Genomic DNA, 27,781 nt, shown 5'->3' with positions numbered 1-27,781 from the left:
ACCATCTAGCTAAAGTACTCACACTGATTCTGGGGGAATGCATATCCCGACTGAGGGGCCCTGCTCAAGGGGGCTGAGCTGGGACCAGACACCTACCAACTCTCACTCCCCATGGTGATGGTCCTTCGGGAAACCTATTGCCAGCCACATGTGACCCAGGGTCCATCGAGGGCTGGCTTAGGGAGTTCACTGGAGGGCTGGGGTCTGGCTAGCAGTCTCGCTCAGGAAACACAAATTCTAGGGGCACCCATGTCCCATGTGCTAGGAGGTGGCGAGAGGACATCAGAGTGACTCTAGAGAGGACAGGGCCCTCTTCCCCTTCTCCTGCCTTTCCCCTGTGCTCACCACTGGACTGTCTGTGCCCTGCTGTCCCGTGTGCATGTGCGTGTGCCAGGGCCATGTGGATGTTCTCAAGTCTTCGTGTCTGTCGTTCCTTTTCCATTGTAGGCAAGCAGCAGGATGGGGCGATGGAGAGTAGCCAGACCAAAGGTAATGCACACCCTGCACTCAGGATGGGGTGGCGAACAGAGGGCACAACTCGGGGTGGGGGGCTGCCCACCTCAGTTGCAGGAGCAGCACCTAGAGACCAGGTGAGTGGGTCAGGGTGGCCCCCCTACAGACCCTGCCAGGAGTGTACAAAGATCACCTGTGAGCTGGCATCCTGGTGAGGAAATTGAGGCTCAGAGAGTTGACTTGCCCAAGCCTGTGGGTTTCCCAGTTCAGTTGCCTTTCTGCTGGGCAGCCATCCAAGGGGCCGAGGCCCACTCTTCTCTCAGCCTGAATGCCTGGTGGGAGCCGAGCCTCTGTGGTCGGGATGAAGGCTTATCATCGGTCATTCTTAGGCACGGGGGATCCAAAAGTGGATAAAGCACCATCCCAGCCCTCGGGAAGGTCACAGTCCAGATAGATGGACCCAGGGACAGTATTAAAGTGCAGCATGGGCCCTGGCCGGTTTAGATCAGTGGTTAGAGCGTCAGCCCTTGGACCAAAGGATCACAGGTTCAATTCCCAGTCAAAGGCATGTACCTGGGTTGCCCATTTGATCCCCAGCCCCAGTTGGGGTCAAGCAGGAGGCAATCGATCAATGTGTCTCTCTCACATCAATGTTTCTCTCCCTCCATCCCTCCCTTCCTCCCTCCCTCCCTCCCACTCTCTATCTAAAAAAAAAAAAAAAAATCAATGGAAAAATATCCTCGGGTGAGAATTAACAAAAAATAAATAAAAATAAAGTGCAGCATGGGACCCAGGGACCAAGATAGGGCCAGATAAGCAAACAATTCTGAGCATAGCTCTGGTTGGGAGGTCATTTGGGACAGAGTGACAGTGTGATGGCTAGGGTTTCAGGCTGGAGCAGGGAGTGACAGTCAGTGGGACATGAGGCTATCGTGGCCCAGCTGGATGGGCCCTTGAGTGTTGCTGAGGCCGCAGGCTCTGGCCTGAGGCCTCAGGGAAGAAGAAGCCATTGGTAAGTAGTCTCGGGAAACCAAGGGAGAAGGGATGGGTGGAAAGACTGGAAGCAAGAAGGAGCAGCTGACACAGCATGGCAGCAGGAGGTGTGCAGGGGTGGTGTCAGGAGCACCAAGAACCCCATTGGGTAAGGACAAGAGCAGTGAGGCAGAAAGATGAGTAGCAGGGCTGGGTGCCCCCTCCAGGTGAGGGATGAGAAGGACCACTTGAGGCAGTGCAGTTGGAGATCCTCAGGCCACAGAGTGTGTGAGGTGACAGAAGTGACAGAGGCAGGTTAGGGGCCACACCACCACCACATCAGGGGCAGCCTGAGGCACGCAGCACCACTGGGGGAGTTGTGAGGGGACTGCCTGTTCCAGAGAGAAGGCGGGCAGGTGGCTGGACAGGAGTAGCAAGAGTGATTCCATGAAGAGCTGCGAGGCTTGCCCGGGCGGCCCGTTCAGGCAACAACCTCTAGCAACCAGGGAGTGGGCTGAGAACACTCGTGGTGACCTGGGTCCTTGGTGGAAGTCGGGGCTGGCAGGAGAAGAGACAGCCTGAACAGGAAGCAGGAGAGGAGAGTGCAGGGGCTCCTGGGCCTCCCTGAGGGGAGCAGGGAGGCGGCGTGGACACCAGTGGGTCAGTGAATCAGTCAGCTCAGGGTTCTGGAATGTTCCTTGGGCCCCAGGCCTCTGCTCTCAGGTACTGAGACTTGGGGCATTATAGGACTTGCTGCCCTGTTTGTGTGCCCAAGCTGCTCGTGTTTGTGTCTGTCCTCCCTTCCCTGTGAGGCCTCAGGAGAACCATCTCCATCCCACCCAGGAGGGCTGGGTGCCAAGGACAGAGGGAAGAGAGAGCCCTGTGCCTTCTCACACTCAGAAATCAGAGAAATCCCCTGAAACCCCATGTCCTCTCATATGCTGTGGCATGTCTTTCCCTATGAAAGCCCCTTGTAGCTGTCACCCCAGCAGTCAGGCCCTAACCTTGGCTGTGGGGTTCTTCTGTGTGCAGCTAAGAAACAGGATGGGGCAGTTGCCATGGAAATGCAGCCCCTGAAGAGCGCAGAGGGTGGGGAGATGGAGGAGCGGGAGAAGAAGAAAGCCAACGTGCCCAAGAAGGAGAAGTCGGTCCTGCAGGGCAAGCTCACCAAACTGGCTGTGCAGATCGGGAAAGCAGGTGGGGCTGCAGAGGGGCAAGGACGACACCATGTCCAGGGTTTCCTGGCCGTGGGATCAGGCCATGGAGAGCAAGTGGGAAACAGATGTGGCAGATGGTGTGGACCAGACGCAAGGGGACAGTCCAGGGGGGTGATGGCCATCAGGGCCTGGTCCAGCCCCCTTCCAGCAAGCATGGATTCTAAACCCACCATAAGGCTTGGGACAGGGAGCACCAGCTGCCACATCCCTTATCTCTTCTTCTCTCTTGCTCTCTTCCTTTCTCATCCCTGCCGGACCCCATTCTTGCCCCACCCTCTGTCGCCTCTGTTGTGGCTAAACAGGGCTGGTGATGTCCGCCATCACCGTCATTATCCTGGTCCTCTACTTTGTGATCGAGACTTTTGTCGTGGGTGGCCGGGTGTGGCTGGCAGAGTGCACACCGGTCTACGTGCAGTACTTCGTGAAGTTCTTCATCATCGGTGTGACTGTGCTGGTTGTGGCTGTCCCGGAGGGCCTGCCTCTTGCTGTCACCATCTCCTTAGCGTACTCTGTCAAGGTAATAATACAAAACACAGTAATAGGATTAAGAATCCGTGATACCAGGATGCAATCCCAAAACGGGTGTGAAGCCGGTAAGCATCTTGGACATAGTGAGGGCTGGAGAAAGTTTGGGATCCATCACTCAGGGGCAGAGCAGGGAGGCTAAGCTGGGACCCAGAGCCAAACTCTACCATCCTTCTCCACCCAGCTTCCTGGGCACAGTGACATGAGCCAGAAAGCAGTTGAGCAGTGGGTTAGACCTGGCATCTGCAGGATGAGAGCAGGGGGCACAGAGGGGCCAGGGAGTTGAGGGAACTGGTGTCACTTGCAGAGGAGGGGGCGGGGGAGGGTGAGCAAGAGAGGTCCCACTGGGAGACAGTGGGTGGGGCACGGTAGAGACTGAGGTGAGTTGTAGGGCCAGCATGTGACTTAAGAGGGCCCTGTGGGCAGGGGAGTGGTCCTGGGCAGCTCTGGGGAGAGTGGCTGCCCAGAGTTGGCCACTCAGCCTTTCTGATGAGAGTCCTTAGGCCTTACAGGCCTGTGGCCGAGGTTTGACCACCGCCCTGCAGCTACTCCAAGCTGAGCCTTTGGGCACGGCTGTCAGCCTCCAGTCTGTTAGTGCCACATGGAAAACTGGTTGGACAGAGCGGTCACACATGATGTCTGTGCCCTTTACAGAAAATGATGAGGGACAACAACCTGGTCCGACACCTGGATGCCTGTGAGACGATGGGCAACGCCACAGCCATCTGCTCAGACAAGACGGGCACACTCACCACCAACCGCATGACCGTGGTCCAGTCCTACCTCGGGGACACCCACTACAAAGAGATTCCGGCCCCCAGCGCCCTGACCCCCAAGATCCTCGACCTCCTGGTCCACGCCATCTCCATCAACAGTGCCTACACCACCAAAATACTAGTGAGCCAAGAGCAGGGCTGGGATGAGAGAAGGGGCACACTCACTATGTTCTCTTAAGAACCTTTGACCAGAGCTACAATAGTGTCTGGGGTGCTGGTCACCCTTCCCTTGTCCCTGGCCCCAGTACCCCTGCTCTGGTTGCTGGTTTTGGAAGCCCCTTCCAAGCCCAGTGGATGGTGGGAAACCTGCCCATCTAGTCCACACTGGAGGCCCTCTTCGGCTCTCTGCCACCACACCCTAAAGGCGTTGCGACTGTGGCCAGGCTGGGGCCCCAGGGATAGCAAGGAGGGTCGACTTGGTCACCCAGTGCCATGCTGGTTTGCCTCACCTCACAGCCTCCAGAGAAGGAAGGTGCCCTCCCCCGCCAAGTGGGAAATAAGACGGAATGCGCTCTTCTGGGCTTCGTCCTGGACCTGAAGCGGGACTTCCAGTCTGTGCGAGAACAGATTCCAGAAGATAAGCTTTACAAAGTATACACCTTCAACTCGGTCCGCAAGTCCATGAGCACGGTCATCCGCATGCCAGAGGGTGGCTTCCGCCTCTTCAGCAAGGGCGCCTCGGAGATCCTGCTGAAAAAGTGAGTGGGTCCCAGGGGCGAGCCCAGGGCTGGGGATGCCGGAGCCTCGGAGCTAGCTGAAGGATACAAGCATTCTGCTATTTCTATTGTACTAAAATAGACATGACATAAAATTGGCCATTTTCATCACTAAAGCATACAGTTCGGTGGCATTCAATGCATTCATAATGTTGTGCACCATCACCACTATCCAGTTGCAGAATATTGTCATCACCCCCAAAGGAAACCTTGTGCTGTCACTCCCATTCCCCCTCCCAGCCCCTGGCAACCACTGATCTCCTTTCTGTCTCTATGGATTTGCCTATTCTGGACATTTCATATAAATGATATCATACACTATGTGGCCTTTTGTGTCTGGCTTCTTTCACTCAGCATAATGTTTTCAAAGTTCATCCATGTCATAGCATGGATCAGTGCTTTTTGCTTTTTAGGGCTAAATGATATTCCGTTGCATGGATAGACTGCATTTGGCTTCACACATTTACTGACAGACACATGTTGTTTGCACCTTTTGGCTACTGTGAATCATGCTGCTATGTACACATTTTTATTTGAACACGTGTTTTCACTTCTCCTAGGTATATTTCTAGGAGTGGAATACCTGGGTCATATGGTAATTCTGTGAATAGCTTGAGGAACCACCATAGTATTTTCCACAGCAGCTGCCCCATTTTATCTTCCTACCAGCAAAGCATGAGCATTCTGACTTCTCCTCATGCTCACCAACTTGTATTATTTTATTATTGTTGTTGTTGTTGTTGTTGTTGTTGTTGTTGCCATCCTAGTAGATATGAAGGGGGATCTTGTGGTGGTTTTCATTGCTATTTCCCGAATGACTGGTGATGTTGGCGCCTTTTCTTATGCTCCTTGGCCACTTGCACATCTTCTTTGGAGAAATGTCTATTCAAATATTTGCCCATCTTTTATTTCAGTTGTCTTTCTATTATTGAGCTATTAGATTTCTCTATGTATTCTGCATACTAGATCCTTAACACATATCTGATTTGTAACTATTTTCTGGGCTGTCTTTTCACTCTCTTGATAGATTTTTTTCTTTTCACTCTCGATCTGTCCTTGGATGCACAAATGCTCTTCAACTGTGAAGTCCAGTTGTCTCCTTTTCCCTTTCATAGCCTGTACAGAGTTTCTTTCACAAGTGATGAAAATGTTCTAGAGTGGACTGTGGTGATGGATAACACAACTCTGTGACTATACTAAAAGCCACTGAATTATACATTTTAAAAGGGTGAATTATGTGGTGTTGCAATTATATCTCAATAAAGCTGTCAGGGAAACTGAGAGGGGAGCATGCAGCTCGGCTTCCAAGTGCCCCAACCCCCTAAGCCTGATCCTCCTCCACTCCTCCGCTTGGCTGCTCTCTTCCCCAATATTGCGTCCGCCCCACCCACCCTCCCCTGCTCACCTGGCAAATCACTTACAACAGAGCCACCTGCTAAGGAGCAACCTTATTGTGTCTCTGCGCCCATAGCCAGCCTTCCAGGGCCTTCAGGACAGAGTCCTCAGCAGGACATCTGGGGCTCCTGGCACCCATAGGATTACCAGATGCACCCCCATCAGCTCTGTCCTGGCCTCTGCTGAACACTGCCCCACCCAGAATGCTCTCCCCAAAAGTCTGCACATGCACAGCCTCCCCAGTGTGGTTCAAAGGCCACCTCCCTGAAGCCGTCCCTGCTGGTTCCCAGTGTAACAGTTGGACTTAGAGAAGCACGAAAGAGGGCTGTAGTTGGGCACTGGACTCCAACCCCGGCTCCACTCTTTACTCTTTACTGGCTGTATGAATGTGAACAAGTTATTCCCCCACCTGGAGCCTCAGTTTTGCCTATAATGTGGAGATAACAGGAATACTTACCTCCCACGAGTATTGTGAGAATTATACGAGTAAATCTATGCCAGCTTTTCCTGTGATCATAGCTCCCCCCGGCCTCCGCAGCCAGCTCCTTTTTTCCTTCTTCCCCCATCCACCACGCCTGCCTCTGGACCCGTGGCTCCTTTGCTCCTTCCTCCTCTGGAATTCAACCATCTCTCCCATCTTGGCCCTTCTCATAAGCGTCCAGGGTCACCAGAGCTCATACCGAGGTTGCTGCCTTGTTGTGGCCCACTACGTGGCCACATCAGTGTTTGCCAATGTGCCACACGGTTGCCCTAAAGGCCTTAGAGTCTGTGAGGAGCTGCAATGAGCCCTGTGCTCTGGCCTCCCATGGGTCTCCTAGCCTATAACACTCTGAGTTTTTAGCTCCTGGAGCTGCCAGTACAAAAGACCATAAGCCTAATGGCTTAAAACAACAGAAGTCTGAAATCAAGGTGTGGGTGGGGGCACACTCCCTCCAAAGCCTCCAGGGAAGGGTCCTTTCTTGTGTCTTCCAGCTTCTGTTGTCACTGGCAATCCTTGTCGTTCCTTGGCTTGTAGATTCATCACTCCAGTCTCTGCCTCCGTCATGACATGGCCTCGTCCCTGTATGGGTCTGTCTCTGGGTCCTCTTCTGTTTTTATTAGGACACCAGTCATTGGGTTGAGGGCCTAGCCTAATCCAGTGTGACCTCAACTTTGCAATCACACTATTTCCAAATCAGGTCACATTCTGAGGTTCTGGGAAGAACATGCATTTGGGGGGACATACTATTCAGCCCCACACAAGCAGAGTGCCTCCCTCCTTGGAGAAGCCTCTGTTATGTTGAATGGAGGCTCAGACTGACACCCACCCAGATTCTCAGCCAGCCTGGCTCCCCTTGCTCTGTCCCTGCCCCAGGTGCACCAACATCTTAAACAGCAATGGTGAACTACGCAACTTCCGCCCTCGGGACCGGGACGACATGGTGAAGAAGATCATCGAGCCGATGGCTTGCGACGGCCTGCGCACCATCTGCATCGCCTACCGGGACTTCTCTGCTATCCAGGAGCCTGACTGGGAAAACGAGAATGAAGTTGTGGGCGACCTCACCTGCATAGCCGTCGTGGGCATCGAAGACCCCGTGCGGCCTGAGGTAACCACTCTTTCCTCTGGGATAGGCCCAGATTGTCGGGATCATGGGAGGGGAAGCCCTTTTTTCCATCTGGCCTCCAGGTGTGGCCTAAGACATAAATGCAAGGAGAGAACTATCTCTTTCTCCTGCCTTCCTGGCTGTCATACTGCTTCCTGCCAGAGTTGTAGGTAGAGCAAACTGGTCACCCACAGGAGACCGGAAAAGTGATGACAGAGCCTCAGGTCCTCCAAGGGGCATAGCCACCACACCCCAGATCGGACCCTCCATGACGCACTTTACACTGCTTGTTCTCTCACCCTTGCGTCCATACAGAGGCTCTGTCCCGCCCACTGGAAAGTCCCCTCCTGCTTGGCCTCCAGGCCTTGCTCAGGCTCCACCTCCACCAGCTGAGAGGGTGGCAGTTAGAACTTCGATGGCTATGACACCCACAGGATTGATAGAGGGAGTGGGAGGAGACCGCACTACTCTGGAGCTCTGGTTTGGCAAAGTGGGTGGATGGCACTGCCATCACTGGGCTAGGAAGTCTGAGGTGACACAGGTTTGGGCCATGTAGGAGGACAGTTCTAAGTTGAAGGCTTGATTGCGGCTAAGAGAGGTTCAAGACATGCTTGTGGAGATGTCAAGTGGGTAGGTGGCTGTAGGAGTGGACAGCTCAGAGCTGTAGTCCTAGCAGAAGAGAGATTCCAGAAGCACCTTTATATGAGTGATGTCTTGGGGAGGGTGTGCAGCTAGAACAGAGACCTTTATTTTTTATTTTTTATTTTGTTGTTGATCTTCACCGGAGGACATTTTTCCATTAATTTCTAGACAGAGTGGAAGGGAGGGAGGAGGACAGAGAGAGAAACATCGATGTGAGAGAGACATATAGATTAGTTGCCTCCTGAACGACCCCGACCAGGATCGGGATTGAAACTGCAGCCCAGGTACGTGCCCTTGACTGGGAATTGAACCCAAGACTCTTCAGTCTGAGGGCCAACGCTCTAACCGCTGAGCAAAACTAGCCAGGGCTGGAGCAGAGACCATTAAAGGAGACTTGAAGGAAGGGCCCAGGCAAGGAGGGGGAACCTCAAGGGCCATGTGGCTGAAGCAAGAGGAAAGCTTAGCCCGGTCGCTGCAGAGGCAGGTTCTTGATGCTAGGAGTTCACTGGAGACCTTGACTTGAGCAGGTTCTGCGGAATGGTGAGGCAGGGAGCCAGGACATGTAGACAACTTTCCCGAGATCTTTTCTGAAGAGAAACAGGGCAGCAGCTGGCATGGTAGAGAGTAAAGGACCAATGGAGAGGTTGGTTGGTCCTTAAAGATGGGAGATCCTCCAGGGAGGTCAAGCAAGGCTGGCCCTGGAACAAGGCGCCAGTGGCAGGTGTAGCCACCAGGCCCTGGAGGGAGTGTGCGAGGTATAGAGGGTGCAGGTTGCCAGAGGCAAGGAAGGACCCTCTCTGTCCTCCCAGGGCCTCTTCACCTTGTGTCAGAAGCAGGGCCACTTTGATCCTGACGGTTAGCCTGAACACATATATGTGTACCAGCAGCCCTGGGGGATGCTGAGATGAGGGAGGAGAAGCTTCCAGGCTCTCCTTCGGGAGACAGGCATTCACACACTAGGTCACATACGAAAGCCCCATGATTCAGAAGTCAGTGTTTGCCACTTCTAAATACCGCCACAGGTCATCAGGGACCACATGTCCCCAAATTCCTAGGAGACTGGGACCAGCAGGTGCGAAGAGGGGGAAGCAGACAATAGTGGAGAGGAGGAGAGAGACTTCCAGACAGAAGAACAGGCCCAAAGAAGGGAGCAGTGGGAGGAGTAGCCTGGGAGACCAGGGTGCTACTGAGGGTAGCAAGGCCACCCCTCGGGATACAGGAGCCAGGCCTTTCCCTTCATCAGACCTGAGAAACTGAGGCACAGCGTGGAGGAGAACAGTGTCCACACAGCAAAGCTGAGTCATAAAGCTGTGTTGCCCTTGCATAGATCTAATGGCCTTCCCCTTCTGAATGGAACTGCTCACACACACCTCCACCCCCAGCATGGCTGCAGACCCCTGGCTGATGTTCAGTGCTGAGCTCAGGGTGGTGGGTGTCCCCTCCTTCCTTCCTGGGAGGTGTCTACAGTACAATGGCAGCTCTAGACTTTTCCACCCAGCTTTCTCAGGCTGCGTGATGCTACCAGAAGGCTGGAGCTCCTTTGGAGTGTGACACAGACCCAGGAAGTTGGTGTTCCCTGACTCCCAGGGCCCTGGCCAAGGCCATTTCCACACCATCCTAACCAGCCCACCGACCCCTTCACCTCAGCCACTTGCCCGGATGGAGAGGTGTGAAGTGTGAAACAGCCCTTGTGTCCTGATTCCCTGGGCCAAGGAGCCCTCATTTCTGGTAGAAATGTTTGTTGGACAAACTGAAGCTGAGTCATAGATGTAAGTCTGGAGACCTTAGATGTGTTTGCAGATCTTCTGGTCCAAGTTGGCTTGTTTGCAGAAGCGCCTGTGAGTCCACCCCCAGGGGGATGGGGGCAGATGGAACTGCCCAGAGCGGCTGCACATGGGTGGGGTGAGGCCCAGCCCTGCTCCTGCTCCATATTCTTCTCAGAGCATGATGTTATTTTGATAAGTTTTCATCTTAAAAAATCTGGAACATGGGCACAAGTCCCTTGAAGGGTACAATGAAGGCCCAGCTTCAGCAGCTGCCAGTGGGCAGAAGCTCAGGGAAGGAGAGGTAGGAGGCCAGCAATGGCTGCTTGTTTAAAATCCAGAAACGAGCCCTGGCCGGTTTGGCTCAGCGGTTAGAGCGTCGGCCTGCAGACCAATGAATCTCGAGTTCGATTCCTGTCAAGGGCACGTACCTCGGTTGCAGTTTGTCCCCAGCCCTGGTCGGGTGGTATGGGAGGCAACCAGTCGATGTGGCTCTATTACGTCAAATGTTTCTCTCTCTCTCTTTTGCTCTCTCCCTCTCTCTCACTCTGTCTGATGATAAATGGGAAAATATCCTCAGGTAAGGAATGAAATAAATAAATAAATAAATAAATAAATAAATAAATAAATAAATAAATAAATAAAAATAAAATCCAGAAACGAGCTTGGAGACAGGGCCCAGGGAAAGGGGTAGCGCCTCTCAGGCTTGAGGGCGGCCGAGTGGGAGAGCGCACAGCGGACGGTGCTGCGGTTCAGCTGGGAGGCCAGGCAGGCGCCGTGGACACCAGCCAGCAGGGTAGGGGCCAAGTAGTGAGCACCAGGGCCCAGAGGAGCCCTGGGTGCTCGTGCAGGTGGGAGGGTGGATGGGTCTCTGCTAAACCTTGGGGACCCAGATGACTGTAGCCTGAGGATGACTGAGGTCTCAGCCAATGGGTGGAGTGAGGAGGGAGTAGGCTGCGGGGGCCCTGGAGGCAGGCTGTATTAATAGCGAACAGGCTGGGCTACGGCTGGGCCACAAGGAGGCAAGCGAAGAAGAACAGTTGCCTGATGAAGGAGAGGGTGCCCTCAGAGGGAGGGGGCTTCCTGCTACCTACTTGGAGCAGGGGAGCAAGGCCCCTGGAACAGCAGGGTTCTCAGGTCTCGGGCTCATCATGGCCACTTGGTGGCAGCAGAAGGGTGGCTTCCAGCTGGTTCAGGGACCGGAGGGAACTCCCTGGAAGGGGAGCACCTCCCTGTAGCTCATCATCCAGCACCCTAAGAACCGCAAAGAGCAGACAGTGTCCCTGAGGCACATTACTAGGGGTGCAGGAGGCAAGCCCTTTTCCTGGGGCTCAGCCTTCCGGGCCACTTGGCAGTACTTATTCAGTCACTGTTGCAGCCCTGAAGTGGGGTCCCCTCTGACTGTGCTCCAGACCCTCCCTTTTTCTCATGCCCACTCTCTCCCTGGCTGAGATCCTAGCCACTCCCGGTGACCTCAGGGACCACTAGTGTACAGGGCCTTCCAAGTCAGTGTACACCTGCACCCCGCCTGGCTCCACCTGCTGTCCACCTCCCCTGGGGTCTTCCAGCTGCGCTGCACCATCCCCACCACCTGGTAGCCCAGCTCACCCCCCTGTCCCTGGGCTCCCAGGCCTGGTCACTGAGCCTTACCTAGGATACCTCATGCTCTCGCACTCTCCCTCCTCCTCGGACTCAGACTGTCCTCAGGGCCTCTGTCTTAGCTGGGAGCAGTGAGCACCCATCAGGTCCCCAGGCTGCACCCCTTGCCAGGGCTGCATCTGGGCATAGGCCTAGACCTAACCTCCTTATCCAACTCTCCAGGCTCAGAGCTTGCTGCTCGGAGCTCCCTGCAGCCGCTGGGCTCGAGAGCCACCTCCACATTGGTCTGGGGGCTGATCTCAACTCCCTTCAGGTCTTTTTTGCACTCAGCACTGGGGGATCTCTTTTTCTTCCCCCTTTTCCAGAATCTAGTATTATATTTTGAAAATGGAAATGGATGCTAAGTAACCAAGCAATATTCCATTTCTTCTAATGAGCAGTAAGACCTGCAAGCTCTAAATGTCTTAGGTTTTATATTGTTCAAGAAAAAAGTGGCGGGGGGAGGTGACAAGTGAGAGAGTTGCCCAGAGTTTGGCCACAAGCCAGATGATGGCCTGGAGCCCGCCCTCAGTCAGGCCCCAAAGGGACAGGCCTGCAGGGTGGCTGGGGACAGAGGTTCCTTTCTCATTCTTCCAGAGCTAACTGACACAGCCACCATGCCAGCTGGCCTGGTAACCAGGGCTGATTCTGGCTCAGCAGCTCTGGGTCCCCACGTTGCAGTGGAAAATGAGGCTGATGGAGCTGGGTGATTTCTACAGTCACTTTCCATCCACAACTCAGACAGTGACCCTAGACAGAGGAAGCATTTCCAGTAGCTTCTCCGAGCCTTGCTTGGTGTCAGGGCCTGGATCTGAGTCGTTGCTGGTCCCAGGGGCCTAGCACAGTGAAGGGGGCACCTTTGGGAGATGCAGGCTGAGGAACTGAGGGAGGTACCCTGCCCACTAAGGGCCAGGCTGGTGGCAGTGGCAGAACACGCAGGCCATTCTCCCCACTTCCTCCAGGCCTGGCCCTCTGCAGAGGCCCTTCCTCAGAACCACAGGGGTGCTGGGGGTACTGCAGATCTGGATGGAGGAAGGGTACAGCCTGGACACAGTGGTGTCTTACCTTGATGGCCCCACCTACCTCTATTGTCAATTCCAGGTCCCTGAAGCTATCCGCAAGTGCCAGCGTGCTGGCATTACTGTCCGAATGGTGACAGGGGACAATATCAACACAGCCCGGGCTATTGCAGCCAAGTGTGGCATCATCCAGCCTGGGGAGGACTTCCTGTGCCTGGAGGGGAAGGAGTTCAACCGGAGGATCCGCAATGAGAAAGGAGAGGTAGTTCCCAGCCCATTTGCCTTCCCACAGGGGGCTGCCTGGCTCTGTCCAGGGTTCTGGCTATTTCTCCACCCTCACCCAGCACCTCTGCTCAGCCCTGCCTGACTGCCCAGGCTCTGCAGCGGCTGTGTGCTTCCCCTCCCAGATAGAACAAGAGCGTCTGGACAAGGTGTGGCCCAAGCTGAGGGTCCTCGCACGATCGTCTCCCACAGACAAGCACACTCTGGTTAAAGGTAATGGAGCAAGCTCACCCTTGCTCACTCCTGGCCTGATGCTGGCTGGGTGCAGCTGTCACCCCTGCATGTTTTCTGCTCCTAGACACCCAAAGCCAAGCTCCCAAATGGGTCTCCAAGGGCCTGCTTAAGAAGTGGGGTCCTTGGCTGTAGACTCATTGCAGTTGGAGAGTAGGCTTGTGTCTCTGAGCAAGTCACTTGCCTGCCCTGAACCTCAGTTTACTCATTGGGAAAATGGGGAAATAATGCAGTCCCCCTCAAAGGGATGACATACTAGAGCTCGCCCTTCCATTTCTCTGGGCTAATGACATGAATGGAAGGTGCCAGCTGAGTCTAGCATCTCGTCACAACAAATGGAGAGACTGAGGCCCTGGAAAGGGAGACATTTATCCAAATCACATAGCGCTGGGCTCCTACCTTCTACCAAATCACATCACCTTGCATCATCTCACTGGGTGATGGACCTGGGTGGAGGAGGAGGATGGGGTACCCAGTTAAGACACAGACACTTGATCCTGAACGTGACCTGGAGCACGGAAGATTGGGGGTGGTAGACACAGTCAAAATCCCACAGGGTTTCCAGAGCCAACCAGTCCCCCTGCTTCCCCGGGCTGGTCACACGGGGCCCCACTGTGTTTCAGGGATCATTGACAGCACCACTGGTGAGCAGCGGCAAGTAGTGGCCGTGACTGGGGACGGCACCAATGACGGGCCAGCCCTCAAGAAGGCAGATGTGGGCTTTGCCATGGTAAGCCACCCGATGCCAGCCTGGGTCACCATGCCTGGCAGGGCCTTGTGTCTCTAGGACATCAGCTTTATACAGGACCCTGGGAGTTAGTGTTAAGGCAAGTTGCAGAGTGCCTGACTTTCTTTCTCTCACCCCCTTGGTCACTTGGGCCTCTGCAGGTTCTGCTGGTCAAGGGACACACTTGTGATTTGTTTAAAGGTATTTGGTGTGATGATGCCAAAGGTGACAATGGGGACTGGTCTTACTGTCCAGGGACCGGGTGGGGGGCTTGTCAGTTGTGCACCTGCCTCACCCACTCTTGGTCTCATCTGAATGGACCTCTGTCCCAAGTGTGATCAGCAGGGTCCCCAAACAAGCGTTTCCTCTGCACTTCTCTTCTGTTGCTTATATGGAGCTAGTTCTTTCTGTAAAACCCTGACCCCACCGAGCAGGATGACCTCGTTGGTGCTTCCCAGGTGGCTTGGCCACTGAAGGCAAAAATCCAGCAAGCTCCTCTCCCTACCCTACTGAGAAGGAATGCCCTTCACTCTGCCACATTCTGTGTAGCCCACCATAGGCAGGCACTGGGGGCAGGGGCCAGTCCTTCCCAGAACCTAGCACCCAGAAGGGGACCAAGCCCCAGCCCCTGGGCACTGTAGAACCAAGCTGTTCCTGCGTCAAAGCCTTCGAGCAGCAAGGATGGAGGTCCTACTCCAAACACCCTTGTGTGGACCAGGAGGATATATGCTCCCTCTGCCAAAGGTGCCCCCGTCCAGAACTCAGGGACCCCTTATGTAGTTGCTCTAGCATGCTGAGACTGGACAGAAGACCCGTTAGTGGCCGTGAGGTGGTGGTACCTTCTTTGTTTATGAGCAAAGCTGCAAGACAACTTGCCATTCATAGTACAAGGATGTGTTGGATGAAGTGAGAGCTGCCCCCAGCTGGGGGACAGCCCCATTTGGAAGGAAAGGCAGGGAGGCAGCCAGGTGGGCTAGGTGTTCAAAGGGAGGTGGGGAACGGGCCCATGGGCACTGTGTGTCCCCCGCAGGGCATTGCAGGGACTGACGTGGCCAAGGAAGCCTCGGACATCATCCTGACCGATGACAACTTCACCAGCATTGTCAAGGCGGTCATGTGGGGCCGCAATGTCTACGACAGCATCTCCAAGTTCCTGCAATTCCAGCTGACGGTCAACGTGGTGGCCGTGATCGTGGCCTTCACAGGCGCCTGCATTACTCAGGTGGGCACCGGGGACCATCTCGCTCAAGGAGGACCCTGGGCCCTCCCTCCCACAATCCAAGGGGGCTCTGAGAGGCAGCCAGTTTCTGAGGCCCTGCCTGCCCCATACATCTGGACCCCAGTGCAGAGAGCCAGCCCAGGGAACCCCCCCAGCAGGCGTGTTCGGGTGAAGAGCTCCCATCCAAGGGCCCAGTTGGGAGAGCCAGGTGTTTCCTTTACTGAGATAAAATTCACATACCAAAAATTCACCATTTGATAGTGTACAAATCAGTGGCATTTAGTGTATTTACAGCATTGTACAATTATCATTTCTATCTAGTTCCAGAACATTTCCATCATCCCAAAAGGAAACCCTATACCCATTAGCAGGCACTCCTCATTTCCCCTCCCCCAGCCTTTAGCAGCCACCGATCTACTTTCTATCTCTACAGACTTACCTATTATGGACATTTCATATAAATGGAATCAAACACTGTGGCTGTTTGTGTATGGCTCCTTTCACTTAACACAATGTTTGCGAGGTCCATCCACATTCTCACATGGATCAGCACTTCATTCCTTTGGATGGTGGAATAATGTTCCCTGGTATGATTACAGCACATGTTGTGTATTGGCTTCTCCATCCATGGGCATTTGGGTTGTTTGCACCTTTGGGCTACTGTGAATGAGGATTTATGTGGACTGACGTTTTCAGTTCTTCTGGGTATAGACCTACAGTGGAAGTGCTGGGTCCTCTGGAAAGTCTGTATTTAACCTTTGAAGGAGCCTCTTCATCTTTATCAATAGTGCGATTCTCCTCATTAATGAATGTCCAGAATTTGTCTCCTTCTCATTGTTTTTTTTTTTTTTTTTGAGATAAAATTCACATAACATACAACAGCACTAATCATCAGAGAGATGCAAATTAAAACAACAATGAGATTATCACCTCACACCTGTCAGAATGGCCGCCATCAACAAATCATCAAACAACAAGTGTTGTCGAGGGTGTGGAGAAAAGGGGACTCTAGTACACTGCTGGTGGGAATGCAGACTGGTGCAGCCACTATAGAAAACAATATAGTTAAAAATTGAACTTCCATTTCACCCAGTGAGCCCACTTCTAGGAATATACCCTAAGAAGCCTGAAACACCAATCAGAAAGAATATATGTACCCCCATGTTCGTAGCAGCAATATTTACAATAGCTAAGATCTGGAAACAGCCCAAATGTCCATCAGTAGACGAATGGATAAAAACGCTGTGGTACATATACACAATGGAGTATTATGCAGCTGTAAGAAAGAAAGATCTCTTATTCTTTAAGATGACATGGAGGGACCTGGAGAGTATTATCCTAAGCGAAACAAGTGAAGCAGAGAAAGACAAATATCACATGATCTCACTTATTTGTGGAATATAATGAATATAATAGTCTGAGGAACGGGGTAGTCCCAGAGACATGGAAGTGGGGTACAGACTGACAATCCCCACGAGAGGGGGTGGAGGAGAGATAAACCACAGAACTTATGTGCATGTATGCATGAACAGTGGACATGGACAACAAAGCTGGGGACAGGGCAGGGAGGGTGGGGGAGGGAAGTTATCAGTTGGGGGGGAGAAACATCTGTAACAAAAATTAATTAATTAATTAATTTTTTAAAAATTCATATAACATAAACTATACCACAATAGCCATTTATTTTTTTCTGATCATTAATCGTTTTTTAATTTAATTTGTTTTTGTTACAGATGTTTCTTATTTTTCCCCAATTGACACACTCCTCCTTTTCCCCTCTGCCCCATCCCCAGCTCAAAAGTGTACAATTCGGTGGTTTTTAGTACATGCACAGTGTTGTGAAATCATCACCACTACCTCATTTCAGAAGTTTTTTATCACCCCTGTACTCACTAAGCAATCCCTCCCCACACTCCTCTTCCTCAGCCCCTGGCACCCATTCATGTGCTTTCTGTCAGTTCTGGAAGTTTCATGAGAATGGGATCATACAGTATGTGGTCCTTGTTGTCTGGTTTCTACGAATCTTATTTTTAACAACTCAGAGATGAGGAGGAGAAGAAAGGTCCGGTGCAGAGTTTCTGCCTCTTCCTGCTCCTTGGTTAGTGGGAGACCAGGAGACCACCCATTAGTCAGGCTCTTTCACAGTCTGGGGCAACTGTCAACCTCGTGCTAACAATTTGGACTGTACCTTCTAGATCACTGCCACCATGTGAGAGAAGAAGGGAAACGCAACATTTTAAGAGCAAGATCGGAAAGCCCCGTGAAAACTCTCTGCTAACCTTGGGAAATATAGGGATGGAGATGTCATGTTTTATGGGAATGTCACATTTGCTGCATTTTCACTTTAATGAAATTCCAGTGACATTGACCCTGAGCTGAGTTTTTTCCCAGGAGTTGTGGGCTGGTGGGGTTTCCAGCCCCACATTGGGGTGACTGCCTCTTTTCCACAGGACTCTCCTCTCAAAGCCGTGCAGATGTTGTGGGTGAACTTGATTATGGACACATTTGCCTCTCTGGCCCTGGCGACAGAGCCGCCCACTGAGTCGCTGCTGCTGCGGAAGCCATATGGCCGGGACAAGCCCCTGATCTCCCGAACCATGATGAAGAACATCCTGGGCCATGCAGTCTACCAGCTCACCATCATCTTCACGTTGCTGTTCGTGGGTAGGTTGGCCTTGGGGCACACTACGCTTTACTGGCCCTTCGGGCTTCAACCCTGTCTGATGGTGGAAGGCACAGATGAGCACCCTGGGACCCAATTTCCAGTGAGGACCCCTCAGTACTCATCTCCCTGCTATCCCTCTTTGTGTATGCCCCACCTGGCTGTCACAGGCCCCTGAGCATCTGAGAAACTGTCCGCTGCTCCATAGAGCATTGGCATGTCTCATCATGCACCCAGATCCAGATCACTCACCCATCTGTTCACTCACCCCATGGCTCTTTCTCCAGGGAACAATGACCAGAGCGCTCTGCTGGAAATTGTGGAAGGAGGAGGCCCAGGAGAGAAAAGGGAGAGGGGGAAGGGGAAGGAGGGGATAGGAGAAGGAAAGGGGACATAAAGGAGGGGGGGGAAGAAGGGAAGCTGGATGGAGGAGGAGGAGAGGATGGAGAGGCGAAAGAGAGAAGAGGGAAAGAAGGAGGAAGGAGAGAAAGAGTAGGGAGGAGAAGGGAGAGCAGAGGGGGAAAGGAGGTAGGCTCTGTTGAGTAGATTCCTTTATTTATATTGGGGGTAAATTTGTTGATTTGTCTGTTTGTACCCTCTCTCTGTTATGCTGGGGCACTCTCCATGTGTCTGTGACAATGGACTATGGGGTGGCCTGGGTCCCCGTCACAGTACTCCAGAGCCTGGTGAGGCTCTGCTTTCAACACATATTCCTGGGAGCAGAGTCAAAGCTCAATGTTCAGGAGTTACAGTGGGGGTCGCCAAGTGTCAATATCTGGAGGTTCTCTGGGGGACCTTTCTCTGATTTCTTGGGAGCAGAAGCCTCTTGTGGCCTGCCCGAAGACCTGGCCCAGCTGCCTTGTTCTGGGGCAGGGCAGAGGGGGGCTGGGCTGGCTGCCTTGTACTCTGCAGCCCTCTGACTCCCTCCCAGCCCACCCCCAACTTGACCCAGCAAGCAAATGACAGAAGATATGCCAGGGATTTGTCTTAACTTCTTCATTCTTGCCCTCGGGTTTTGGGTTCGGATTCCAGTCCCCCACCCCCAGGTCCAGCCCCTGACCTTGGCTGTCACCCTGTAGGATGAGGGACTCCTTACTCTCCCCTTACAGTTGTCTCACCGAGGGGTCAGGGCTGTGCCTGGCTCAGGGCCCTGCTCCCCTCACGTGCCCCTCGGCTTACAGGGGAGCTTTTCTTCAACATCGACAGTGGGAGGAACGCGCCCCTGCACTCGCCGCCCTCGGAGCACTACACCATCATCTTCAACACCTTCGTCATGATGCAGCTCTTCAACGAGATCAACGCCCGCAAGATCCATGGCGAGCGCAACGTCTTCCACGGCATCTTCGGCAACCCCATCTTCTGCACCATCGTCCTGGGCACCTTCGCGATTCAGGTGGGAGGAGTGGCCCCACTCTCAGAAAAGGTGGGGGAGCAGGGGGCTATGCCCCCCACTACTGGCTTCTGTTTGAATCAAAGCAGGCCTCACCCTGGGTCCACCTGCTGGAATCCGGAGGGGCTCAGAGGGCCTTCTCAGACCTGACCCTCTCACAGGTCCCTCTGGGTCTGCCACTGCCTTTTCTAATGCTCGATTCATTGGCAGGAGGCCACCATAATTCCAGAAGTTTCCTTTGGAGATGCCCTTGTCCTCAATGCTGACACACAGGCCTCTGCCTACCACAGTACCGTGGACAGGCTGGCCAGTCAGCTCTCCAGGAGGGGCTGAGCATTTGCATATAGGGTATATTAATAAAATAAAATGCGACATATAGTGAGGCCAACAGGCCAGAATACTTTGCTCCTCACAGTTCTCAGAGGAAGGGTCTGCCATGCATGGGAGACCACCAGGAAAGCACCTGGGCTTCAGGAGGCTGAGGGAGAGTGGGGAGCCGTGGAGAAGGAGCCTCTACTGCAGTTGCTAAGGAAGAAACTGTGAGGTGGGGTGAGCAGGCTGAGGACTGGCTAGTGTGAGTGATTTCAGGATTCTGGGGCGGAGGGCTGTCCCCACTTGTCTGGAACCTGTCTTTGGGAGAATCTGTGAGGGACAGTGGCCTGAAGTGTGAGAGCCCAGTAGTGGAAGTGGTTGGTCTGTATTTAGAAAGCTCACCACTGGATGGAGACTTCCTGTCAAGGAGGAGGCAATGAGGGAGCAGGAGGCCCAGGCAAGGTGCCTTGGGCGTATCACCGGGGTCATCGGCACATGCATGCAGGCGGGATATGAGTGCATCAAATTCACAGAAGCTGGAAATGTGGCTAATCTGCTGAGCCCATCTGCCGGGGAAAACCAGAAGCCCCTCTGAGTCTCTGAGCAGGGCAGTGGGGCCAGCCTGGAGGGCAGGATGAGCCCCAAATGCTAGAGGAGGAGGGTGGTATCAGTAGGTGTGCCAGCTGGACCCGCCTCCCTCCCACCCCTGTCCTGCAGATTGTCATCGTCCAGTTTGGTGGAAAGCCCTTCAGCTGCTCCCCTCTGTCCACGGAGCAGTGGCTCTGGTGCCTCTTTGTTGGTGTTGGGGAGCTGGTCTGGGGACAGGTGAGTATCTGTCTCATCAGTTTTCTTAGTCCTGCCACCGTCTTGTCTGCTCTGCCACCATGCTGGTGGTGGGCACAAGTCCAGGGAATCGTGGGCAGCCCAGGAACCCTCGCCCCAGCACCCTGTCCCTGAGCCTCGAAGCCCAAGCCAGGGAAAGCAGGTGGCATGTTCAGGTGGGCAGCACCACACAGCAGGGCTCAGACCTGGGACAAGCCATGGCTCAGGTACAAGGCCACAAGTGACAGTGTCAGCAGAATGAAGGCAAAGAGCCATGGCTGAGATGTCACAGAGCCTTGGAAGAACCACTCCCCTTTCCAGGATAGGACCTGAGAATCATCTCTTTAAACTGGGTGCCTTGGAATATCCCTACCTATTTGAAAAGAACATTCTCCTAAATCCTCCATGGGCAAAGAAAAATTCTTGAGGGAAAAGAGGAAATACTTTGAACTGATGGAAAGTGAAACCCCAACACCTCAAGTTCTGTGGGCTGCAGTTAGAGCCACGTGCAGAAGGGAGTTCACAGCACCTGGGTATTAAGTCAGGAAGAAAGAGCCTGGGTGCTGGGGCTGCTCGGAGCACAGGAGGGGCCGGCCCAGGCCTCTGAAAGCATTTCTCCAGAGATCTAGAATGCTGGCGTAGGATGCTGAGTCCAGGATCCACTTTGTCCTGTGTGTTACTCACCTCAGGCCACCACAACAAATACCACGGACTGGACAGCTTAAACAGCACAGGTTATTCTCAAACAGCTCTAGAGTCTGGAAGTACAAGATCAAGCATACACAGGGCAGATCTAGGAGAGACCAGGCGCAAGCTTCCAGGTCCCCTACCAGTGGGGTCATACGGACAGCACAATTTCTCCCAGCAAGGATGTGTGACAGTGTGCATGGGATGCTGCCATCAAGGAAGCTCCCCTGAGCAATGGTGTCCAGGGACTTTCCTGGGTGGTCCTGTAGACCTGGAGCGCCCGCGTGGCCAACCTCAGTCATTCAATCTCCAGCCCCTGGAGGTCAAGCTTGTGTGTTCAGCCCAAGCCCCCATCAGAAAACACTCTGTCAGTGCTTTCTTGGCTCAGCCCAGGCAAATCAAGACCTTCTCATCAGCCAGGGCATGCCAGGTACCTAGTGGTCTTCTTCCCAGAGCTGGGGGCCAAGGCCAGAGCTCCCTCTGGTAAGGTAAACCCCTTAGTTCACATACTATGAGGGAAGGTTGCACCAGCTGCTCCTCTGGCCAGCCGGCCCTCTGCTGGCTGGGGGACCACAAGGAGGAGCCATAGGCATGCACACTGGGGTGCTGTAGTCCACTCTCTTCCCAACCTAGGGCCCTGGGCTCCAGCCATCTCACTGTGCCCCTCTGGGAAATACTCCACACTCAGTTCCCCAGGGACAGCTCTGGTCTGCCCTCTTTGATTAAACACAGGAAACAAAACCCTCCAGAGGAAAGAGACTGGCTCTCCCTCTGGAGAATGGATTTGGCACCAGGCAAAAGCGACCCATGCATTGTAGCCTCAGGGACAAGGAAGGGATGTCCAGTCCCAGGTGTGGAGAGACACAGACACCAGCCTCAGCCATTGTCGGAGGGAGATGGGCAGTCTGGGTCCCTTCTGGGCCCCAGCAGAGCTCCCACCCTGAAAAGCCCAGGACAACTCTGACGGCCACCTCTGCCTGCTGTCCCTTGCCTCTGGCCCCCCAGGTCATCGCCACCATTCCCACCAGCCAACTCAAGTGCCTGAAGGAAGCAGGGCACGGGCCCGGGAAGGACGAGATGACAGACGAGGAGCTGGCCGAGGGGGAGGAAGAGATTGACCATGCTGAGCGGGAGCTCCGCAGAGGCCAGATCCTCTGGTTCCGGGGCCTCAACCGGATCCAGACGCAGGTGAGCTGCCGCGCCTCGGTTACTCTGGCTTTTCTGCTTCAGGAGGGTGGCCAGCAAGCAAGAGGCAGAGAAATGGGTGAGGTGAGCCCCAGCGACAGGGAAACCCTTGGGTCTTACAACCATGATCATAAGGGCAGTTTCTAGTGTCCCTATGCCATCCACAGACATAAATACCCGCCAGCAGCTGTGGCACTGAGATGGCCTGTCCTGACACCTCCCTCAGAGCCCAGGTGGCCCCTCCCACAATGGGAACAGGTGTCAGCTACAGCTGTGCTGTGACCAGTGGCTGTCTCCCTGGGAGCTCTGAAGAGCTGCTGGGCCTCACTGTATTTGGTGGGACCTGTCCCCAGGTCACAGGAAAGGGGCATTCTAGGGATGACCTAGATACCCATTTCAAGTAGCCCTTGGCAAGCTCACTGTTCATTGGGTTATGTTGTGAATTCTGTGGAAAGATATATTTTGGAAAGTGGACTCTGGCCACCAAGGTGGTCCTTTCTGTTCACCCCACTTCACAAATATCAGGGCTGCAGTCCTCTATGAAGTCACGCAGCCACAACAATTGCCCGGCTGTGGGCACTTGCCAAGGTTTCACGAGAGCCTGCCTGCCAGAGCCAGCCCTGCTCTCTGCACTCAGTTCTTCCCAGCCAGCCTTCTTGCCAGAATGTTCCATACTCGCTGTCTCTCCATGGTTTTCCCACACACTCATTCGTGATCCCATCACAGCCTAGCCCCTGCCCTCAGCGTCCCAGAGGTTCTCGTCAAGGTCTGCAAGGCATCTTCCCGGCTCTTGGGGTCAGGCTGTCCCTCCTTCCTTCCTGCTTTGAAGCTTCTTCCCAGCGCCCTCCCGGAAGTGCCGTCATCCCTGCTGTCCCTGGCGGCTTGCTGTCCCCTCTCCACCTCGCTTTCTGCTCCCGCCTGGCACCCCCACCTCCCGCTGAGACATCGGTCCACCCTGCTGTGGCCCTCCTGTGTTGAAAATCCCACGGACCCAGAGGCGTCGGACCCAATAGGGAAGGAAGGAGGAGCGGGTGAGAGCTGTCCCACCTATGGGTGATCCTACCTGACCCTCAGCCCTCAACCCTGTCAAGTCACCTGAACCCCATGTTATTCAGCTTCTTCCCCAGCCCCTGCTGACGTGCCCCACTAGGCCTCATGGACGCTGGTCTCTTCTTGGCCAGTTCCCAGCGTTCTTCACTCATCACCTCCTCCTCTGCCCAGCCTAGAACCCTGGAGCTCCACACCCACACCAAGAAGCCTCACAGCACCCACACTGGGCTCAGCCCAGACCACAGGCCCCATAGCCCCAGCTCACCTCCTCCCAGCCTCCCAGCTCCTGACTAGTGACTCCAGAGCCCCAGAGACATCTCAGACCCTCTTCCGGTCTCCCTGCACACCTGGTACACGGACGTGGCTCCTAGGCTCGGTTCTGTCTCCTTGAATGCAAGTGTCGAATCCTGCTGCCACCCTGGCCCACGAAGCCTCCTCTTAGCATAGCCTCTCCCTGCCTCTCCTGGGCTTCCTGCTGTTCCACCTTCAGTCCAGGACCCCCAGCCCCACTGCCTCTGACCAAGCTCCAATTGCTTCTCCTCCTGGGGGGTCCGAGCAGAAGGAAGGACACCACCCAAACTGGCTTGGCCCTTCTCCAGAGTCTGCCTTGGGCACCTCAACCTGGAGCAAGACCTGAGACACGTCTCTACCTGATGTCTGCCCTCCAGCCTGTCACACATGGCCACAGGCTCATCCCAAAGAATCTTCCATGCAGTGTGCCCAAAGCACCCTTCCTCAGCAGCCTGCGCCAGCCCCGCCCCAGGTCCAACACTACCTCCTGGTGCACATGGCTCACCAGTTGTTCCTGCACATCCCCAGGGGGGCTCGTGGGGCTCAGCCTCTGGCACCCTTCCTCTCTTCCCCAGGCTCCAACCTCAACTCTGGCCACAAACTCCCAGCCTCCTGCCTGCTCCACCAGCCTTTGCTGAGCTCAGCCACTCTCCACACCTTTGCTCATGTAGCCTCTCTCCCTGTCCTAAGGGTGAAGTCCAGGGTCCAGACAGTGGACTTCAAGGCCCTGAAACTTGGTGTCACCCCACTCGCCCTGCACCCCTGTAACCCTTGCTGCCTTTCCAGATGTGTGCTCTGCTCACCCGCTTCACTGTGCCTCCATGCTTACCGCCATCTGGCCTCCCGGCCTCCCCAGCTCCCGCTGTGTCCCCTCGGGCCCCTCCGCATCCTGCAGCAGCCCATTCAAAGGCCACCACCTTGTGGAGACTTCTCAGAGTCCACTCCGTTTCACCACCATGAGCCCTCGTGGACACGCGGCACACATACTTGTCAGTTATTTCTCCCCATGGCCAGCCATCTGTGTACCCAGCCCAGGGTGCTGGAATCAGTGAGGAGCAGAATACCCCAGGGAAGTTTCCAAAGCTGCAGAGTCCAGGACCACCCCCAGAGCTCGGGATCCTTTAGGGCTGGGTGAGGTGGCACCATGCTTAAGGAGCTCCCCAGGGGTCCAGGAGGCTTCTGCAGTGGAGAAGCAGGAGACCAGGTCTCTGGCTCATTCCTCTTGCTGTGCCGAGCACCTAAGCCCATGTAGCCAGGGGGAATGTATTAGGTCTGGTAGAACACTGAGCACCTGGTAGAATAGGCGTAGCCTTTGTAGCCAGATGTCTAGATCTCCCCGCTGCCTTCCGGCCACTCAGCTGTGAGCCCCCACCCACCCTGTCCTGGCCCCAGTGGGCTCTTGTCTATCATGCAGAACCTGAAGCCGGCTTGAGCCTTGGGGAGGGGGGGAGGCAACAGCATCTTGCCCCCTGCTCAGCCCATTTCACTTCCATCAGTGAACCTAAGATGGTGAGCCTAGCTTTTCTAGCAGCTGAGACAGTAGCCCTGCCCTGATCTGAGGTATCTCAGGGGAGGTCAGTGGTGCTCTGGCCACCTGTGTGCCTGTGGACTCCTGGGCCTGCACTGCTGTCAGGCTAGTAGAGTGGGTCCCCGCAGTCGGAGTCTTGGACTTCCAGGCTGTTCTGACTACTAGTGTCCATGTAGACACTGGTCGGTCAAGTCCCTGCTTAACACAAGAGGAAATGGGGCCTGGAGAGATAGGACTTAACCAATGTCACTCAGTGAGAGTGGGGGCCTGCTGGGGCCCAAATCTCTGTCCCTTGATCCCCTAGTGCACTCCATGCCCTTTCCATAGAGCCACTCATTCCTCCATGAGATCTTGACTTTGTCACATCAGATTCACCATGCTTCTCAACAGTGCTGAACCAACTGGTTATTTTAGCTCACTTTTAAACAGTGTCTGTTCTTTTTTATTCAAAATACCTGCTTGCAAAACTGAAATAAAACCCTGCCCCTCCAGGTTGTATGTACATCCCAAACTAAGAGAAACATTCTCTAGGTAGATGGCCCTGGATTTCTGGATTTTGTGACCCACAAAATCGCTCCCCAGATTTTGGAGCACAATTTTTTTATGTTGCTCAGTGAAGGCATTTCTAACCTGCTACTTGCTCTCACCAGCATTTCATACTAACATACGAATGCACTAGATGGTTAGGATGCCATTCCACAATATTAAAAAAAAGAGTCCTTGAAACCCAGACCATGGAGCTTTTTGGAGCGCTCATGACATGGTGTATTTCAAATTCTGTAGAAACCAATGAAAAGTCGCAGCAGCAACTGGGCTTCCAAGGGTGGAGGATATGTAACAATTTTGCAGCATTTTAACTGATACCATCATCCCATCAGGACACCACGTAGAGAGGCCAAATCAGAGGCAGGAAAGGCATCTTTCCCTTCCCTCATCACCTTTGTCACAGTAAGAGTCCCCTCTTGAGACAGACCTATCTCCATAGCCTTAGAAACATCTGCTCAATCTGGGAAAGAGATGCGCCCCCCCCCCCCCCAAGAGACAGCGACATCATGGCATGGGTCATCTTCCTTCAGTGTGTTGAGGCACACTCAGCAGTGTGCCAGCCCTCCATGGGGGCTCAGAGTGCTTTACTCACAAGTCTCAGTCCTGGTCATGAGGCTCCCCTGCTCAAGAGTAGGATGTGCTGGGCAAAAGGGGTTCCTGGTGGCCGAATGCATAACAATAAGTCTTTTCCATAGTGTGCCCAAGGTTTGAAATGATGGGCATATCCATTTTGGTTGGGGTAGGGGAAGTCTGAGCACTCAACTGCCTTATTCCAAGAAGCCTGGCCCCATGTCAGATGCCCTGCTGAACCTGGTGGCCACCTCATAACTACTGCAGGGCTTGAGGGTAGGGCAGGTCCTTGGGCCCAAATCAGGTAGCCAGTGCGCTCCGGGCTCCAGACATGCACACTTGCTTTGCTGTTCACATCATCCAGTGAACTATAGAGCATGTTCCACAAATCAAATCCACCTTCTAAGACCAAAGATACCCCTACCCCTGCACTGAAGAGGTGGCCAAAAGTGTGCCACACCGGGCTGGCCTCCGAGAATCTATGCACATGTTCTCACTGTGGTCACCAGCTGCAGTTTCTTGGAACCCCACACCTGGGTCTGATCCACACTTGGGCCCTCATGCCCGTCCAAGGTTGGGTCAGGAAGTCCAAAGGCACTGCTACTCCCAGCGAGTTCACCCATATTGTTTGCATTTTCCAAAGACCCACTTCCCTTTTGACTCTTGGGAAGGTTTAAAGGTAGGGAACAAAGCAAAAGCTATGTCTGCTCCCCTTCTTTTTGAATCCATTCCTTCACTGAGGCTTCCCCTGGGTACCCCTCAATCATTTGGATGAGCTGTAGGAGAGTGATGGCCACACCTCCCAGTGGGGTAGGGCAGGCTGGCGGGGTGAGGTGCAGTGTAAACAAAGGACAGGCCCAGGGAAGGACCCCTGTCCCCTGCTGCGCCACCAAGGAGCCCTGCCACAGGTAGCCTTGTTTCTAATAAGAGCATGTCATATCCCTCAGGTGTGTTGGGGCAGAATAAAGGTTGAGAACCACTGACCTAGGATAACAAAGTATTGCCAAACACAGGTATTTATTGACGAGTGGCTTGCCATGAGCTTACCATGAACGCAAATGACTCTAAACGTTTGCAGTGTGCCTGGTTGTTAACTGCCCACCTTTCCAGCCTTCTGAGCTCTAATCATTTGCTCAGCAAACCCTCTCTTGGCGGATGACACAGAGGCCGACCTGGGCCATGATCACGGCCCCGCCAGGGAGCTGGGTGACCTAGATGAGGCTTTGCTGTCACGATATGTGCCCAGTGTGGTCCCTGTCCTTGCCCAGCCCCAACCCCATGCTGTAGCCAGACAACAGTGCAAGCCAAACTTTATCTCATTTTCTCTCCCACAGATGGAGGTAGTGAGTACCTTCAAGAGAAGCGGTTCATTTCAGGGTGCCGTGCGCCGGCGGTCTTCGGTCCTCAGCCAGCTCCATGACGTAACCAATCTTTCTACCCCTACTCACGTAATTCTCTCTGCTGCCAATCCCACCAGTGCCGCTGGGAGTGAGTCTTGAGTCCCCTTTTCTCTCATAAATGGCATCTCTGGGGGAGAAAAAGCCTCCCCAACTCTTCCTTCTCTTTTTTCCAGTCTT

At 54.0% G+C, this 27,781-nt stretch overlaps 1 protein-coding gene across 6 annotated transcripts in view; it reads left to right on the top strand.

Annotated features, from left to right (window-relative positions):
* ATP2B3 (ATPase plasma membrane Ca2+ transporting 3) overlaps positions 1-27,781 on the top strand; it is a 48,137-nt gene that overhangs the window by 9,141 nt on the left and 11,215 nt on the right. For 3 of the 6 annotated variants that reach the window (XM_036270709.1, XM_036270708.1, XM_036270707.1), the window contains 14 exons: positions 448-489; positions 2,458-2,622; positions 2,945-3,159; positions 3,822-4,064; positions 4,400-4,641; positions 7,409-7,643; positions 12,785-12,964; positions 13,110-13,197; positions 13,839-13,945; positions 14,973-15,164; positions 17,612-17,825; positions 19,005-19,216; positions 20,243-20,350; positions 22,040-22,222. In XM_036270709.1, the coding sequence (XP_036126602.1) occupies positions 448-489; positions 2,458-2,622; positions 2,945-3,159; positions 3,822-4,064; positions 4,400-4,641; positions 7,409-7,643; positions 12,785-12,964; positions 13,110-13,197; positions 13,839-13,945; positions 14,973-15,164; positions 17,612-17,825; positions 19,005-19,216; positions 20,243-20,350; positions 22,040-22,222 (2,426 nt within the window). Of the gene's footprint in view, positions 1-447; positions 490-1,073; positions 1,089-2,457; positions 2,623-2,944; positions 3,160-3,821; positions 4,065-4,399; positions 4,642-7,408; positions 7,644-12,784; positions 12,965-13,109; positions 13,198-13,838; positions 13,946-14,972; positions 15,165-17,611; positions 17,826-19,004; positions 19,217-20,242; positions 20,351-22,039; positions 22,223-27,538; positions 27,626-27,781 lie in introns of all 6 variants that reach the window. The other 3 variants (XM_036270706.1, XM_036270710.1, XM_036270711.1) reach the window with 3 other exon arrangements.

The sequence above is a fragment of the Molossus molossus genome, unplaced genomic scaffold, assembly GCF_014108415.1.
Source record: "Molossus molossus isolate mMolMol1 unplaced genomic scaffold, mMolMol1.p scaffold_m16_p_2, whole genome shotgun sequence".
Taxonomy (NCBI): Eukaryota; Metazoa; Chordata; class Mammalia; order Chiroptera; family Molossidae; genus Molossus; species Molossus molossus.
Note: the sequence above shows the minus strand (reverse complement) of the source record. Positions and strands in the feature narration are given on the sequence as shown.